This window comes from Rosa chinensis, chromosome 3, assembly GCF_002994745.2.
Source record: "Rosa chinensis cultivar Old Blush chromosome 3, RchiOBHm-V2, whole genome shotgun sequence".
NCBI classification, from domain to species: Eukaryota; Viridiplantae; Streptophyta; class Magnoliopsida; order Rosales; family Rosaceae; genus Rosa; species Rosa chinensis.
Genome location: NC_037090.1, coordinates 5,175,052 through 5,193,201, shown reverse-complemented (window position 1 = coordinate 5,193,201; position 18,150 = coordinate 5,175,052). Strand labels below are relative to the sequence as shown.

At 38.7% G+C, this 18,150-nt stretch overlaps 3 protein-coding genes across 3 annotated transcripts; all 3 read left to right on the top strand.

Moving 5' to 3' along the window:
• Positions 1-2,831: 2,831 nt before the first annotated feature.
• On the top strand, positions 2,832-3,596 carry LOC112194801 (histone H2A.1). Its single transcript, XM_024335032.2, has 2 exons — positions 2,832-3,128; positions 3,224-3,596. The coding sequence occupies exons 1-2, from the start codon at positions 2,925-2,927 to the stop codon at positions 3,461-3,463; spliced, it is 444 nt and encodes a 147-aa protein (XP_024190800.1). The 5' UTR covers positions 2,832-2,924; the 3' UTR covers positions 3,464-3,596.
• Positions 3,597-3,678: 82 nt separating this feature from the next.
• LOC112194800 (putative protease Do-like 14) lies at positions 3,679-7,125 on the top strand. Its single transcript, XM_024335031.2, has 11 exons — positions 3,679-3,835; positions 3,930-4,026; positions 4,232-4,306; positions 4,405-4,578; positions 4,696-4,823; positions 5,039-5,250; positions 5,569-5,650; positions 5,778-5,920; positions 6,028-6,148; positions 6,318-6,410; positions 6,818-7,125. Exons 1-11 carry the CDS (start codon positions 3,821-3,823, stop codon positions 6,932-6,934), a joined length of 1,257 nt encoding a protein of 418 aa, XP_024190799.1. The 5' UTR covers positions 3,679-3,820; the 3' UTR covers positions 6,935-7,125.
• A 6,807-nt stretch (positions 7,126-13,932) lies between these two features.
• Positions 13,933-15,226, top strand: LOC112195279 (transcription factor RADIALIS). The gene is made up of 2 exons (XM_024335658.2): positions 13,933-14,310; positions 14,906-15,226. The coding sequence occupies exons 1-2, from the start codon at positions 14,024-14,026 to the stop codon at positions 14,928-14,930; spliced, it is 312 nt and encodes a 103-aa protein (XP_024191426.1). The 5' UTR covers positions 13,933-14,023; the 3' UTR covers positions 14,931-15,226.
• Positions 15,227-18,150: the final 2,924 nt, after the last annotated feature.

The window sequence follows — 18,150 nt, the reverse complement described above, 5'->3', positions numbered from 1 at the left end:
ACCCAAATTTTTCTATTTTTTTTGCCAATTTATTCCATATAGTCAATTTGTCTTCACAATTTCTTATTTTCATCCAAATTTTCATTGAATTCACATTAGGGCAAATTTCATTTTACCTCCCTGATCTTTACACCTTAAATCATCTGTGCCCTTGCACTTTTAATTGCATCACGCGTGCCCCTGTACGTACCAATTTCAATCAATATTGTCTAAACCTTAGCTTTTTTGCCAAATATTGTGTGATGTATTTTGAAATTGTAGTCACATACGATATAATTTTGCATGCCACATTATTGAATCGTCATCATACAAGGGACCCCATTAGAGCCACATTTTCAATTTACAAAATACTTGGCAAAAAAATGAATTATTAGACATGATTGATTAAATTGGAAAGCATAGGGATACATGTGATGAAATTAAAAGTGCAGGGCCACAACTGATTTAACATGTAAATGTTAGGGAGGTAAAATAAAATTAGCTCTTCACATTATATGTCTAGCATGGAAGGGTAATTTTATAGATTCAATCTTAACAAAATAGTTTTTGTGATTGTCATAGTGTAGATCTAAAAAACTTTTTCAAAACTTCAAATAACATGTTTGTGGTAAAAATTAAAAAATATATTGACATGCTGAGCATAATAGTTAAGGTTCACAATATCCAAAATTAACAAAAATAACAGCAAATTGACGACAGGGGGTAAATTGGTATAAAATAATAGGTGTGGCTATTGTCACCCTGTCATTTTCTTTGTTCACTCTACTTGTTCATTACACATTACATTTTAATTTCAATTATTAAATTTACTTATCTAACTCATTTATCTTTCCAGGAATTTCCTTATATAACATATCCAATTAAAAAAAAATTTGTTTAACAAAAATCTCTCATTTAATTTATATCATTTAAAAAATAAAATATATTAAAGTTTCCTAATAAAATCATAATTTGATTTACTTTTTTTACTTTTTATTTTTTATTTTAACATTCAGTTTCAATGTTCGTCTATTTTAATTGATATCAAAAAATTAGTAAGTTAACAACTATGAACAATGAAGAAAAAATTGAATTTTTTTTTTTTAAGTTTTAAATTTCTACCTTCGGTGTTCATAAACGGTATTGCAAAGATTTTAATGAAGTTAACATTAAGGGCACATTTACTTACTTGGAATGAGAGAGAATGATTACGGGATAAAAATATTCTCGTGTTTACTAACACATACACATAAAGGAATCAGAATGATTTCGGGTAAAAGAATTTATGATTTTAGTAACACATAAAGGAATCAGAATAGGTGTAGGCTAGGTCCCACCTCCTTATCAAGAATCGATTCCTGAATACTCAGGAATTTGATTACGAAATGGGGAGAAGAGTTTAGGAATCAATCCTCTTGAATCAATACCGATTCTTTTATTCTCTCATTCCACTTGTCTCCGATTCATGATTATTTTATATTCCAAGTAAATAAACGTGTCATTAATAGTTTTGTCAATTGAATAACGAATTAACGGTGAGGAGGCAACAAAAAGATAAATAAATAATAATGAATTCAAATTTGGGTGGAGAAGATGAAGATTAATTTTATTTGATGAAAAATTAAGTAATTTTGTATTTAATTAATTAGTTATGTATTTAGTTTTCCTTATAGATTTGAATTTTACAAAATTAGTGTATTTATTAGTTATTTTGAATATGGGTAGCATAGTCTTTCAATAATTCAAATATTTATAAGGTGAATAAAGAAAATGGTAGGTTGACAATAGCTAGCCTCACCCATAAGTCGAGGGATAAATTGGCATACATGATAAAAGATAAGGGCTACTTCGACTATTTTGTTTATAAAAAGTAACATTGTAAAAAAGTGAAAGAATATGAATGAGAAAATAAATGCAAATCTACCTTTTTGAGGATGGGTGAAAATTGACCAAGTAATGCACTGATACTCAATTGAGAAGTGCTATAAATACGTTGAACGGTTCTCAAGCGTTCAATGTAAAAGGTTTGAAATTTTGGGTTTTATGTTTTCACCGATGACGACTCGTGGTGGGATTTTGGCCTCTATCGGCGTTTCTTCCATCTCTCTCGTAGCCTTGAAGCAAGGTCGTCTTTCGCCATGGCTTCCCTCTCTTGAGGTTATATCATAATCCTTTATGTGGGTCGTAATGACTTACACAATTATGAGATCAGCTTTCATTAAGTAAGGAGCATATTTAAGCATATCTCAATTTTTCAGATCCTGCATTGTCTGTATTAGTTTAAGGTGTTTTTTTTATATGCATCTACGATCCATTTCTTCTTTTGGTGATATACCTTGTTATGATGCTTTGTTTGGATGAAGAACATAACGATATTTTGAGATTGTAGCTCGTAAGAGTAAATTGATACACGTATTTTTCCATAATCGATTGAATTGATTCCTTATATAATTTGTTTGGTGTCCAGAATATGATAATTTCAACCTTCATCACTTTGAGTTATACAAAATCACAGATACATTAGTGCCATATAGTGCAGGTAAATTGATAATGATCTAATATTATCGGTGAAAAGCCTTAGATGTATGTCATCTCCCATTGGCTAAAACTCACACCCCCACGGATCGCCAGCGTGGCAATCTCTGGACCCCAATTTTCCACCAAAAGCCAAAAGCCAAAACCGAAAAGCCGCAGATCGCCAGCGTGTCTCCTCTAACAGCCGTCGATTCCGACTCCAATCTCAAATCTCAACCACCCACTCCCTTTCACTCAAAACCCTGTCATTGGCTAAAACCAAAACCACACGGATCGCCAACGTCGCTCACCTCCTATAAATACCTCCCAAATTCCCCTCATTTCCCAAATTCAAATCTCACCGCTCACAAATCAAAGTTTTCTTCTTCCCTCCGATTCAAACCCTTTTTCCAAACCCTAATTTTTCAGAGATGGAATCCGCAAAGGTCACCAGAGGCGCCGGAGGACGAAAGGGCGGCGACCGCAAGAAGTCGGTCTCCAAGTCCGTCAAGGCCGGCCTCCAATTCCCCGTCGGCCGTATCGCCCGGTTCTTGAAAAAGGGCCGCTACGCCCAGCGAACCGGGTCCGGCGCCCCGATCTACCTCGCCGCCGTGCTCGAATACCTCGCCGCTGAGGTAATGGATCCACTCTCAGATCCAACTCTGTGAGCTTCAATCCCATCGTGTGTTCAATTTTTTTTAATCGGTCATGTCCTTTTTGGTAATTTCAGGTGCTGGAGCTGGCCGGGAACGCGGCACGTGACAACAAGAAGACTCGGATCAACCCGAGGCACGTGCAATTGGCGGTGAGGAACGACGAGGAGCTGGGGAAGCTTTTGGCCGGAGTGACCATCGCCAGCGGCGGAGTGCTTCCGAACATTAACCCGGTCTTGCTTCCCAAGAAGACCTCAGGCTCTGAGGCCTCTGATAAGGCGACCAAGTCACCCAAATCTCCCAAGAAGGCTGCTTAAACGACGTGTAGTTTTTAGAGATAGTGTGGTGGTAGTAGTTATCTAGGTGTCTGTTTCGGTTTATGTTCAGTGAAAAAAAAATGGTGTGTGTAGTCGGTTGGTTCATAAATGGAAAAGTCTGTTATTTCGTTTATCCCAGTTTGTTCACGTTCAATTTCAATATCGTTGTTGGGCCTATTGGGCTTTGGGCTAATTAAATTAAATCAAAACTGACAAGCCCATATTGGTTTAAGAATTGAATAGGGAGATTCTGGAGATAAAGAGCTCCATTCTCATCTAGAAGAAAAAAGGGTTTAGCTTGGGTTTTGTGTGTTTTTGAGGACCAAGATCCAGGAACTTGTGTTTGAGCTCTACCAAATGAGTCATTTTCTGGTATGGTTTGCTCAATTTGGTTACATTTTTTGGTCTATTTTGTTTGGAATGTTTAGTATGCGGTTTGATTTGTACATATTTTGTGGATACTCAGAGGAATGTTTTGATGGTAAACCGGAATCGACATCGGATTCTGGCCATTGCTGCCGTTGGTTCGGCTTTTTTGTATGCCAAAGGGGACGAGAATTTCAGTGAGAGCTCTCGTTTTACCTTAAATTTCATTTTGATTTTTGTTTTGCGGTACCGGGAAACTAAAGAAAAGAATCAACTTTTGGTTTGTTTTTGCTTATTATGTAACCCATTAATAAGAAATGAATTAAGAAATTTTGATTGTGATTTGGGTCGAAAACAATGCCCATTTTCAATTGACTCATTGTGTTGAAACTGAAATTGTAGATTCGTCATTCTCGGTGTCAATTCCTGCACCATGGCGTGAATCGTTATCACTGCCGAGGCAAAACTGGCCATTTGGTTCGTTCCTTGTTATTCACTACCTCATTACATTATAGAATGTACTAGGTGTTGTTTCTTGTTTTTGTTTATTGTGTTTGTGTGCGTTTGAATTGTAGGAGTTGTACCATTATTTTCTGTTGCACATGGTTCGGGTCCTTCATCGGATGTATCTGGTTTCTCCGTAGCTCCAGAGAGCCCAAAGCCATGCTGTGGATGTTTGGGCAAAGATACAATTGCAAAGGCCGCTGCGAAGGTCGGTCCTGCTGTTGTCAATATATCTCTTCAACAGGGTAATTCTACATTTTCAGTGTTCTTTTTCATAGTTTTAGCATTTTTTGTTTTCGATGTAGTTGTGTTATCGGGTAATTGATAGTGGTGGCGGCTTGTCTACTTTTTGTGTCTTGTAGGTATATATGGGGTTGGTGTTGGAAAGGGTATAGGCTCTGGAACTATAATCGATGAGGATGGCACGATCCTAACATGTGCTCATGCTGTGGTTGATTTTCACGGGCTGAGAGCTTCATCAAAGGGGAAGGTCAGACACTACATGGACTCTAATCCCCTACTCATTTCATTTGCAATTTCAATTCATCACATAGATGGTTCTGGTGTTCCCAAGTGTATATCGGAAAACAGGTTTTTTTAAATTCTGTATTAGTACATTATTGAGTATGCTGTAAATGTGTTTCTAAAACGAGGCATTTGGGAATAGATCATAATCGTTATTAATCTTTGGCATACTTGTTACAGGTTGGTGTAACTTTGCAAGATGGTCGGACATTTGAGGGTACTGTGGTGAATGCAGATCTACAATCTGATGTTGCTATTGTGAAGATCAATTCTAAAACCCCCCTTCCAACAGCAAAGTTGGGCACCTCAAGCAAACTCCAACCTGGGGATTGGGTGATAGCAGTTGGCTGTCCACTTTCGCTTCAGAATACCGTCACAGCTGGCATTGTAAGGTAGACTAATAGTGAGTAATATAGATCTGATCCTTTTCTTTTACCTGTTATCCAATAAAAGTTGTAGCACACATACAAATGCGGGCAAAAGATGACTAAATGAAGCTTTAATTTCCCTGACTTTTTATTGTAACATGTTCATCATCTATGAACTCACACTTTGTGAACGATTGCTGTAGAGCAAGTCAGCATGGGGTTAAAACAATTGTTGTGGGACTGGGTTATACCAGTTAGTGTTGTGTGACTTGTGTCCTAATGGGGGCAATACTTAACTAATCCTTGTGTTTCCGTCATTTTGTGTTTTTCCTTTAAATCTAGTTGTGTCGACCGCAAAAGTAGTGATTTGGGTCTTGGTGGACTGCGGAGAGAGTACTTACAGACAGATTGCGCAATCAACCCGGTATATCTCTCTCCCCTCTCTGCACATATTTCCTTAATCCTTATTGATAGTTTTGTATTGCGGAGGATGTCTGTCCAAACTTGGGGTTATTCTTATAGTATTGAGTTTATCTGCATGAGTGGTGCAGGGGAATTCTGGGGGACCTCTAGTAAATATGGATGGAGAAGTTATTGGTGTTAATATCATGAAAGTACTTGCTGCCGATGGATTGAGTTTTGCTGTACCGATTGACTCAATCGCCAAGATAATGGAGCACTTTAGAAAAAATGGGTACGTTTTGGTTTCAGTTTAAGAGTAATTAGCTTCAGGTCGTTTATATCTTTAGTCTTTAATCATTTTTTTAATAACAAATGTGAGATAATTGACATGTTTGGCAGGAGGGTTGTTCGGCCTTGGCTTGGACTGAAGATGATTGACCTAAATGATATGATAATTTCTCAGCTTAAAGACAGAGATGGTTCATTTCCAAATATAAAAAGAGGGATTCTCGTACCTATGGTATGTTTTCTACTTGCTTCTTCATTGTTGTTTAATGAATAACGGGAGGAAAAGATACCTAGGTTTGATATCATTTAGGACTTGGTTGAATGAACTAGTACACCCATATCATGAGTGTATACAAGCCATGAATCACTTGTGTAATAACTGCTGATCATTGTTCAACTAGGTAACTCCTGGGTCACCTGCTGAGCGTGCTGGGTTTCGTCCCGGTGATGTTGTTGTCGAATTTGATGGAAAGCCTGTTGCAAGCATCACAGAGGTAATGGCAGTTCTGAATCCTTATTATAATCAAGTCGTGAAGTTCTTTGGGTGAATACTATAGTGGGAGAATGTGGCAGTATGAACTGGACTTACCATATTCGCAAATGGCACAGATATTTGCTGGAATTTATCTGAGTCCATTGTAGTTGTGTATTAAGGACTGTTCATCTATCTAAAGTTCTCATTGCGTAACCTAACAAGAGCAGTTTAACACACAATAAGGAATGCAGTAAATTGTTTAAAGCCAAAGGATACTAAAATAACTTGTTATATACAGGGGGTGGTGTTTAGTTCAAGATTTGGATCCTGAGAAACTAAAGCTTCACCGGCGTTAGCAAACTCTTAGCTAGTAGTACATATGATAATATATTATGATGGTTAATATGATTGATGAATTTGTGACAGATCACTGAAATTATGGGAGATAGAGTTGGAGTACCATTGAAGGTGGTTGTGAAGAGGGCGAAAGATGAGTTGGTGACTTTGACTGTAATCGCAGAGGAGTCCCATACAGATATGTGAATGACAAAGCTTTTGACTGTAAAACTCCCTCCCTCCGTGCCGGTCCTCCGATGGCAGCTTAGATGGATGTAAGTTTAGTGATAGTTACATGTATTGTAACAATGTGGATTTTCTTTATCAATATTTCTTAGTGAAGAACCAGTTAACGAGAGAAAAAGGAACAACGGCAGTAGTACCATTTTCTGATGAAAGAGTAGTGAATGTTAGTAGTTTATTAAATGGCGGACGACTATGCAAACTACACAAGATCATGGAAAGAAAGATTAGATCATCTTGGCAATATAGTATCAACTTTTGGATTTTGGGGTTTGAGAACAAACACCAACAACCACCGACAGTTCATTCCAGATCCGCTCTGCTTAATAAGCTGTGGAAACTTCATCTATCTCTTAAAATCAAGGTTTTTGCTTGGCAACTTATTCGCGGACGTCTTAAAACTAGAGATACTATTTTCACTACACAGACAGACATAGCCAACTGGCATCATGGTCTTCCTCTTTCTTTCCTTCATGGTTTTAATTTTGACTTTCATGGATTAGGTTGTTTTAGGAGTTCTTCGCTGTAATTTTCTTTACTCATCGAAAAAAAAAAAAACAACCACCTACAGTCACCACCACCAGACCAGCTGTCGAACCCCTCTTACGCTCTTAGCTTTCACTCGATAAATTATCCAATACTTAACAGCATGCACCGAGCACGATTGGTTTTGGGCCATCTGGGCCTGGGGAGGGATAGTAAAGCCCATTTAAACTTGTCCACAAAAAATGAACTAAAACTGTTTTGTACTTTTGTTTTGAAACTCCAATAGGAACTAGGAAGCTAACGGCAGAAGCTGTCTGAAAAGAGGCGGGGTTTTTAGAGCAGAGCAGAGCACTTGCACCAACCACGACGTCCACCATCTCCCGATCAACAACTCCCATTTCCTTTCCATCCAACATGACCCATTCTCTGGTTTTCACTCAAAATCACTCTCTAGATTTCTTTTCCTGATTTACCAACATTTTCTTGCATTTTAGTTTCTTTATACACTGACTTCCTGGGAAACTAAATAAAAAGAAGTCAACTTTTTTCCAACCCAAATGAAAGAAATGAAAAAAGATCAAACCTTTGATTGGATTTTACTCATTTTAGTGAGTTTATGACTTTATGTTTAATGATGTTGTACTACTTTATGTGTTGAATTTTAGAATGGAGGATAGTGGGATCTATTCCTACACCAATAAGGGAATCATGGCTGTTTCCATGGAAAACCAAGCAATGGGAACCATGCCACTTTGGTTAGTCTACTCCCTTCATTTGATTCTTTTGTTCATTTTCGAAAACTACATTGTGTTGTTTTTTTCTTTTTCTTTTTATGTATTGTGTTTGTGTGAATTTGAAATTGTAGGAATGCTTCCAATGCATTGTTTTCGTGATGGTTCGGTTCCTCCACGGGACATAAGGAAAGATGATACTTCTGGTGCCCCTATAGCAGGGGAGAGGCCGGACCGTACTTATGCCAGTGCATTTGCTAAGGTTAAACCTGCCGTGGTGCATATTCATGCTCCAACTAGGGGCCATTTGCCCAATTGTTGACCAGGTTCCGTCCTGGTGACGTTGTCTCCGAATTTGATGGAAAGAATGTTCAAACTGTTAAAGTGGTATTGAACACCTCAGTATCAACATTACTTATTTTGGATGATTGCTATATGAAGTTCGTAATCTTTTAGAGTGTTCATGAATTTCCAGACATTACCCAACTCCTTGTAAAGACAGTAAAATTATAAAACTAAAGGATACCAATATCAAACGTAGTTGCCCTGTACCAATTTATTATTATTATTTTTTAAGTTGAAAATTCAATTCTGTTGTTGAGGATGTAAAGCATCTCTTGTTCTGCTACGAGCCGGTATATATTCATTTCTTACAGCACATTTGATGATTCTTGTGATTGTTGAATTTGTTGCAGATCATTGGAATAGTTGGAGACAGAGTGGGGGAACCCTTGAAGGTTGTTGTAAAAAGAGTGAAAGATGAGCAGGTGATACCGACTGTGATCCTAGAGGAGTCAAGTTTCAGAAGTAGTAGTAGTTGTAGACTTTGTAGTAGCAGTAGCAGTAGCAGGGCTAGTCTATCACTCAATTATCAAACTGAATGTCTGAGAGTGAATTTGAATGGTGTAATGATTGAAAGGAAATGAACCATGATCAATTGTAATACAGATTGAAGTTTATAGATCCTAGTTTATTAAACGATCAGCGATATATTTGAACATGGGTGATAGTATTAGCCCACAGCAGCAGCTTGTTCATCTCTGGAACAACCTGAGCTTCTGCACTGGTTTTCAAAGTAGCTAGAAATGAGAGGTTTTTAATTGAAGCAGATATCCATAGAAGAGTCAGATACGGCTTATATATCTTAATTTCAGTTGGAAGGGTGAAAGGTATTCATAATGTTTTGCCTCAAATGGGGAAAACCAGAACTTCATATTGTTTACAAGCCAAATTCATCAACCTAGCTAGAACAGTAGCAAGAGGAAGCAGAAGCTCAAGTAGCATCATATCCAATTACACCTTTTGAATATTAAACTCTTCTTTTCTGAGGCTAAATTGCTTCCCAGAACCAAATTTTGGAATCTTTGAGCCAACTAACATGATGGACTAGAAGTCTAGAACATATATCATAACAAAAATAAAGGACTAGGATAAAATCTAAATCCTCATTCAAACTTTATAGAAAAACAAAGGGTTTTTGTCCATTTACACCATTTTTAGAGATTTTTTTCCCACTTACCCCACTAAGTTTTTTTAATTCCCTCTTACCCCAAACACTCTAAGGAGGTCTTCCCTAATACCCCATTAAGATTTTTTTTTTGTTTTTATTATTTTTAATACCATTTTACCCTCACCTTTGTTACTTAGAGAGAGAGAGAGAGAGAGAGAGAATGGAAGAGAGAGAAACCATAGGGGACTTCGCCGGAGTCAGATCACCGGTCGCCGGAATCTGGTGAGCGGTTGCCGGAATCCGATCACCGGCCGCCGGATTCCGATCACCGGCTACCACCCACCGGAAAGTTTTTTTGCCCCCAATAGACGTCTATTGCCCCCTAATAGACGTCTATTGCCCCCCAATAGACGACTATCAGCCATGTATTGCCCCCCAATAAAGGGGCATTAGACGACTATCAACCATGTATTGCCTCCTAATAGACGTATATTAACCATGTATTGCCCTCCCAATAGACGACTATCAGCCATGTATTGCCCCCCAATAGACGTCTATTGCCCCAATAGTCTCTTGCCCCCTAATAGACGTCTATTGCCCCCAATAGACGACTATCAGCCATGTATTGCCCCCCAATAGATGACTATCAGCCGTGTATTGCCCCCCAATAGACGTCTATTGCCCACTAATAGAACTTTCGGTAACAGGAATAGGAACTAATCTTCATAAAATTAGACAAATAAAACTTTAATTAAAGAAAAAAGAAAAGATTATATCAATTTAAAAACGTCTATTGCCCTCCAATAGACGTCTATTACCCCCCAATAGACATTCAAATTTTTTTTTTCTTTCTTTCTGTCCCGTTACTTAAAAAAAAAAAGAGAGCTGATTTGGGCACCAAACCTGGAGGAAACCCATAGAAATCAGGCTGAATTCCGGCCACCAGAAATCAGGTCGGATCTTGGGTGCAGGCATGCAGCTGAGGGATCCCCGTCATCATCATTATCGGAGAGACCGGTTCCCATCGAAACAAGGCCGAGTGGTAGGCCAAGTTCGCGTCGGCGCTGTCTCCGGCCACGAAGATCCGGATATGCCACGCCACGCCACTGTCTGCGCTGGGTGCTCCGTTTACGGCTTAAACGACAAGGTCTCGTTCTCGGGATCCGACTGGAGGGACCAGCCGGCAAGCCTCTACGCAGCGACAAACAAAGCCGGCGAGGCCCACACAATCGACGGCGGAGGATTGGCCGATTTACATGCCTCGAGAAGAGTAATGAGGTTGGCGATGTTGCTGTGGTTCTCCATGATGTATCGGACTCCGGCCTGAGAGGCCAGGTGCATGTCTTTGGGCCGTCGCCGGTGAGAGCGTCGTCGACGAGGAGTGGAGCGACGGGGAGAGAGAGAGAGAGAGAGAGAGAGAGAGAGAGAGAGAGAGAGAGAGAGAGAGAGAGAGAGAGAGAGAGAGAGAGAGAGAGAGAGAGAGAGAGAGAGAGAGAGAGAGAGTAGGACTGTAATTTTTTAATTAGATTGGGGGCAGAATGGCCATTTGCTGATAAATTGTGTATGTGGGAACAAAAATTTGTTGCTGGGGTAAGTGGAACAACTTTTGCTTATTTTGGTGCTTTGGGTCAATGACCCAAAAAAAAACGCATGGGCAGTATTAGGAAACTAGTGAATTCCCAAACTAGACTAAATTGCTTCCCAAAAGCATCACAGAAGATTGCAAATTCCACCAGTCAGTAAATAACACAAAAGCTAGGAACCAAGTGGCATATACTCCTCTTCTCTTCCTCTCAGTCTTAGCTAAGACAAGGTACGTTAATGACCCTTACAGATAAGGTTTATGACGCCTACAGACCTCTTATTAACACCTCTTAGAGTTGGGCTATTCTCTGCCCTATGAACCAATGAAGTCAAGACAACAATTGACTGAAGCATTGAAACAGTCAAGTCCAGTCGTAATTGGATGTGCAGTGTTATGGATAAGTGAGATCGATGTTCTACAAACCACAACTGGGCAACAGAAGTTACAGAACAATGGCCTATAAAAGATTCTATTACATTATTGCAACTTTGCAAGTAGGTTGCCCATGAGTCCATGACTAGGATTATCAGTTGGGACATGGCTCTAGCTGTTCATCATGAATAATAGAAGCAAAAAACGGAATAAGAACCAAAATCAAATAAGTACTCTTTGTTCACTGTGCCATACTCAAAGAAACTGCTAAAGACAAGGCAAAATGATCTTGTATGGATATCCTTGTTCTATAAGGCAGTAGTCGCAGTACTGAAATTTGTATTTCTCTACAACTGCTATTCGACTGTTTGGAGCATGAAAGGGACCGAAATAATGAGACTCCTAAAATAATTGATCTCAATTATTATCCCCTGGAACTCAAATTTCCAGTAACATGGGTTTTCTGCATTGTTACCTTATGTTGCAAATTTAATCAAGAAAAACGCGGTGTCCCACAATTAACCAAGAGTTTAAGTTTAACTGAAACATTCATTAATTGAACTTCCCCCTATCTCAGATTGTGATAAGACAGAAGTACCTCAAAGTGCATATCATGCTTCCTTATAAGGACCACGGTAGCTAAGCCAGCTAGAGAGCTTGGAAGGTTGTTTAGGACACAGTACACTAAAACAACATCATCACTTATCCTAAGTACACAGAGGCCTCTTTCCAGGAAACTCTTCAAAGAACAAGAAGATAATGAAAATGAAAAGTGGGGGGTTTATAATGTACATGCACGTGAAAGTTTTGTACGGTCAATCTGATTGACTGAGGTTTTGAATCATATGGACCCCATATGATCGAGAGAGCAGGCAAGTTAGAGAGTAAAACACGAAGGTAATCTGAACGAAATCTCAACAGATGAAGAAGCTCACCTAGATAATATTTCCACCTTGTTTTTTCCTCTGTTGGAACGCTTATAATCTTTTAATAAACTAAACCTCTAACTTACCAAACTGCCCGCTTCATGCAGAAGCAGGCAAGTTTCCTAACTTACCAAATTGGAAGATAAGTGTTGAGATTGGTGTTCATTCTCATGCAAAAAGAGTAAGAGTAATGTCCCACAAGTATTAATGTGGCAACTATATATGTTTGACAATTGACATAGTTGGTGTAGAAAACATTGTTGCATGTTTCAGGTGTGCATGGGTAAATTGGCAAGGTGAAATGTGTATGTGAATGTATTAATTGATGTAAGCTATTGATGGTGGTATCATGTTGAATGAATACTTGTTTGGTCTTTGTATGATGCTCCATGTTATTCACAAGATGGGAAGCTTGCCACCCTTGATCTTGATATGCCTATATATATGTAGCAAGGCTGATGTATTCAAGCATGCAAGTGCTAAGAGGGAAATTCTCTTAGGTGAGATAGTGTGTTATTGATTATTTTATGAGTGAGGGTGTACAAGGATTTTGAAATTTGGGTTATGAGATTTAACTCATGTGTTTTGTACTAGTTTTTTTTCTCATAATGAAAGAGCAAATATCTTGGGTGGACGTAACTAGGAAAGTTGCCGATCGAACCACGTTAAAATCTCGTGTCAACTGCTTTATTGTAGCTAGTGTTGTTGCGGGGTGTGTTTAATTCTCAATTCTGAATCTCAATTCGTTCGTGGGGTTAAAATCCCAAACAACAAGATCATCTGGGTTTCTGGGCTTGAATTGACCAGTTTAAATGGTTTTAGGACTTCTAATTGATCATTTCATTAACCCAAAATTGTTCTGCAATATGCATACAGAATAAGAATGACTTGAATCAACTTCATTGCTAGTTAAATTAGTTTGTAACATAACCAAGAGAATAGCTTTTAGGTTTGCGGCTAGCCCTTGAATTTCAAATAGACATATAGATTAAAAAACAAGTATTGCCAAGACAACAAGATGACTGAAAATCCGATCATGTTTAGAACTCGTAATGTATCCCATACATTATTTAACCTCCATGCTCTTAAGGTCTTAATAATGAAAACTGTCCTGATCGATATAATATACATAAAGAGAAGGGCAGGAAAGAAAAGGACCTTGATCAACTTTATGGATTGTCTTTATCAAAAATTCTTGGAGATACTGATTCGCCTACCCTTCTGTTTAGTCGTCATCTTGTCCTTTGCTTCACTTAATTTTGTGGTAGCTAAGGAGACAAATCATTCAAATTCCACATCATTTGCAAGATCTCTTCGCCAACTGGCACTACCCCACTCCACCCCACCCCAACCCCCTCAACCTTGCTTATAACAGAGTAGGCATTTCCCCCACTTTGCACAGATCACACAACTCTCGACTTAAGTCTTTATCTCTATTCACTCCTCCTTACTCTCACCTTTGCCCTTCAACCCTTCAGAAAACCATTTCAGCACTTCTCATCAATGGCATCCAGCTCAATGAGTACTTCCTGTAACTCGGGCTCGTCTTGGACTGCCAAGCAGAACAAGGCCTTCGAGATAGCTCTAGCCCTTTACGACAAGGACACCGCCGACCGCTGGTACAATGTTGCCAGGGCCGTTGGGAATAAGACTCCCGAGGAAGTTAAGAGGCACTATGACCTTCTTGTGGAAGATGTGAAGCTTATCGAGTCCGGCCAAATTCCTTTCCCGGATTACATGACTTGTGGTGGGAGTGGGAGTGGCAACATCGGTCATGATGAGGAAAAGAGGTAGTCTTTACTGATACAGTGATACTATTTGTCAAAGTCGTCCTCCTCCACCTAATTACGCAGCAATTACATTTATAAATGTTACTTTCTGATTCTTTGACAACCCAACGTGAAATTTCTGTGCTTGAATTCTTATTCTACCATTCAACATCAGCAAGCTTTTTCTTTTCATCTTATTATGCTATAACATGACCATCCATTGGACCATTGACCTCTGCTAACCCACTTCTTACTCTTACGTACCTTTACATATATATCTAATGGTCAATATCTTAGAAGCTGTTAACTTACCAGGAAATTGGGTATCCAAAACTACAAGTAATTTCCAAACTTCAGACAAATAGTGGGTTCATTAAGCCTATAAAGTGGGTTCATTAATTAAGCCTATTTTAACCTCTAGCAACACCAAGCTAGTTTCAAGCCTTCAACCGCTTTTCAACATGCTTTTAATTAATTAGTTGTCGTAGGTAAGATTTAGCTTTGAAATACATGCATGTAAGATTTATTGTGATACACTAAACTCGAACCTATTAGAGTTAATTTTTAGCCAAAGCTAATCCCATTAATTAGCCTTGTCTGGTAAATTTACATGCAGGATGAGGAACCTGAAGCTCCACTGAAGCAGCACAACAAGAAGTCTCCATGCATGTACCCACTAATTAATACATAAAGATTCATCGTTAGCTCGATCTTCTGATCCGTTAATTCGATGACAACGCTGTGGTGTAGTACTAAGTAAGTTCTAGTCGTTGATCGAAGATATCACAAACCCGTGATTCTTCTATGTACGTTGTTAGAATTCCCATGCCAGTTTCTTAATTTGTTGCTATAAATAATCAATCCTATGTATGTAATCTACGTACTCTAATTTCTGAGTGTAAGATTCAGCTTCTAGCTGCTAATGGAATCTTATATATAGCTTTATGTGTCGATCAGTTACTTCTTCTAAACTTGTTGTATAACTTTCATTGCTTCATCATATTCATATGCATGTATACAACATAAGGTTCAGACTCGAACCAAAACTCAAAACGAGAAGCCACAGAAATTGGATCAATTTATAACAAGAAATTAATAATCACTCTAACGTAGATTTGGATCCCTAAACGCCTTGAGGCCTAAACTTGAAGAGAGAGAGAGAGAGAGAGAGAGAGAGAGAGAGAGACTCGTAAGGTTAAGAAAAGGCGGGAAAGTGGGTTCCACTCAGAAAGAAGGAGTTAATAAGAAAGTTTCGGGCGATGAGGTGTTTACCACGTGGCCAAACACCCAACAAAAAAAGGGACGTCAGTACCTGACCGGTACGGTTGAACCCAAAACACCAACACTTGTGCGACTCGCAATTTTTGGGAACCTATTCAATGTGATCACCAAATAGATTTTAGGATTGAAATTCATAAATTATGAAAAACAATAATTATATATATATATTATATTATAAATTATTCATGATATATATAAATTTATATTGCAGTTAAATAATTGACTGGTTACAAGACTAATGACTGGACGTGGATGATATGAATGAATTAGAATAGTATTGAGACTTGAGGTTAAGAGATCAACACTGATCTAACAAAACATCCACTTCTTGAATGCGCCACACGAGTGAGAAAAGAGAAAACCCCTAGAGAACGATTGATCTTCTCCCAGTCGGACAGCAAAAGCGCCTTTGCCGCTACGTCTTGGTCCAAGACTCTTTTTTTTTTTGTACCCTATTTAATATATATTTTGAAATTACCTTAATAATATTTACAAAAATTAGTTAATGTGGTTATATTCAATTAATTATCTCTCCAAATTTCTCAAAATTAATTGTTGTTTAACAAAGAAAATAAAGCTTACTAAATCAACTACAAAATAAGAAAGGGGGGGCTCTAAGTTGTATGTGCATAAAAAATAAAAAATAAAAGATGAACATATTTAGAAAATAAAAAAGTATCAGGGCTCAATTAGGCGGGCTTACAGGGCTAGGCCGAGCTTCATTTGCATGGCCCATACAGTAGCTTATTTGAGAAAAGGCCGGGCCGATCCGTTCTAATACAAAGGTTTGTCGGGCGGGCTTGAAATGAGCTTAGGGCCCAAGGGTCAAATGATAACCCCTAGTCTAGATGCGTTGTTGCCGAATTATTTTATCTGGACGTCCTTCTAGCCATGGCTTAGATCAAAGGCTGCTCTAGTGGGTGTCTCTGTTAGAAGCTTGGTGGAAGTCGGCAGCGGATCTAGCATAAGGTGGCAATGGTAGTGGTAGTGGTAGTGGCAGTGGCAGGCGGAGTGAATCGGAGAAAGTTTACATATCGATGGGTTGGGGCTTGAAGGAAATTAAGTTTGGGCCAGGATCAGTGGGGGGATTACAGTAAAGCTTTTGGGCTTGAGTCTTTCAAATCTGGACATGATCCTGGGCTTGGTTTTTAGGCTTGTGCCTCGAGTTGGTCTGGGTCTAATGAGTGTGTCTTCTGTTTTTGCTTTTTTTATTTTATTGTTTCAGTAATAAGCCTGATCCTTTGTAGTTCATTACAAGACACTGCTGATGAGTGATGACGGTTTCTATTTGAATTTATCACGTATATTCATGATTCAGGAGGTGGAGTTGACTCGAAAAATTAAAAGTTTTTCTTAAACTACGATAAGTGTGCTTCAGCCAAAATGTAATGCTCTTATTTTCTTGCAAAAAAAAATTCCCATTAGTAAAGTATGATTTTTAAGAAATTCTACACATGCCTTCTTATTCCGGCAGCCCATGTCTTCGAAATCCACAAAGATTAATGATGGATCGACTAGAAGGCTTGAACGCTTGTGCTTAATTAGCATAAAAGATTGTTAATTCAACATTGGCAATAAGACTGCAGGGGAAAAAGCTTGCCTTAAATGGAGAAAACCACAACTTCGATATGTTTACAACCCAAATTCATCAACCTAGAACAATAGCAAGATGAAGCAGAAGCTCAAGTAGCATCATACCCAATTAGACCTTTTGAATATAAAGCTTTTCTTTTTTGAGATGAAATTGCTTCCCAGAAACAAATATTTGGGATCTTTGAAACTCATATCAAACTAAACCCTGATTCCAACTTAATAGAAATACAAACGAAGTATTAGGGAACAAGTGAATTCTCAAAATAGCAATTTATGCTTCCCAAAAGCATCACAGAAGCTAGTAAATTCGACGACTAAGTAAATAACTACAGCAGCAGTGAATATTTCTACACAATCATCACAGAAGCTAGGACCCAAGTGGCACACACTCCTCTTCTTCTCCCCTCAGTCTTAGCTAAGATAGGGTTCATGACACTAACAGACCTCTTAGAGTTGGCCTATAAGCTGCCGTGTGAACTCCTCAATTTCCCTACCCGCGTCTTGCAACGCCTTATTCAGTGTTTTATAGGTCGAATGATTGCGCGCCATTCTCTTTTTCCCAATTTCCAGCCAATATTGAATAACATCATCAAGGAAGTTATCAGAGATGAGTGTCCTGATGAGAACACCATTGGTGTAGGGGTTGGGGTGATCCCAGAGGATGTCATGCCCTGGTATACACTAAAACCTCCTCTATTATTCGGCCTCCATCAGGCCGATCTGAATGACCACATCAGGTATCAAACCCTTCTTCAGCTTCTTGATCTCCATAGCCACTTTGAAGGGGCCATCATCCATCAAACCAGCAAACATCTGGGTGAAATGCTGGGCAGCATTGACACCCTCGGGGGATTGCATCTTGGAGGACAAGTTGCTGCAAGACATCGTCGTCTGAGTCCTCTGAATCAATCGATTAGGGAGAGACAAGTTAAGACAACAACTAACTGAAGCATCTTAGCACTTCCATTACAAGTTTTTAACTCTTAA

Excerpts from the sequence above, each read along its gene's own strand:
- LOC112194801 (XM_024335032.2), top strand. The coding sequence starts at position 2,925 with ATGGAATCCGCAAAGGTCACCAGAGGCGCCGGAGGACGAAAGGGCGGC. Across the intron at positions 3,129-3,223 it reads TCGAATACCTCGCCGCTGAG|GTGCTGGAGCTGGCCGGGAA; the intron begins GTAATGGATCCA and ends TGGTAATTTCAG.
- LOC112194800 (XM_024335031.2), top strand. Across the intron at positions 5,251-5,568 it reads GTCACAGCTGGCATTGTAAG|TTGTGTCGACCGCAAAAGTA; the intron begins GTAGACTAATAG and ends CTTTAAATCTAG. Across the intron at positions 5,651-5,777 it reads CAGATTGCGCAATCAACCCG|GGGAATTCTGGGGGACCTCT; the intron begins GTATATCTCTCT and ends TGAGTGGTGCAG.
- LOC112195279 (XM_024335658.2), top strand. The coding sequence starts at position 14,024 with ATGGCATCCAGCTCAATGAGTACTTCCTGTAACTCGGGCTCGTCTTGG. Across the intron at positions 14,311-14,905 it reads GGTCATGATGAGGAAAAGAG|GATGAGGAACCTGAAGCTCC; the intron begins GTAGTCTTTACT and ends ATTTACATGCAG.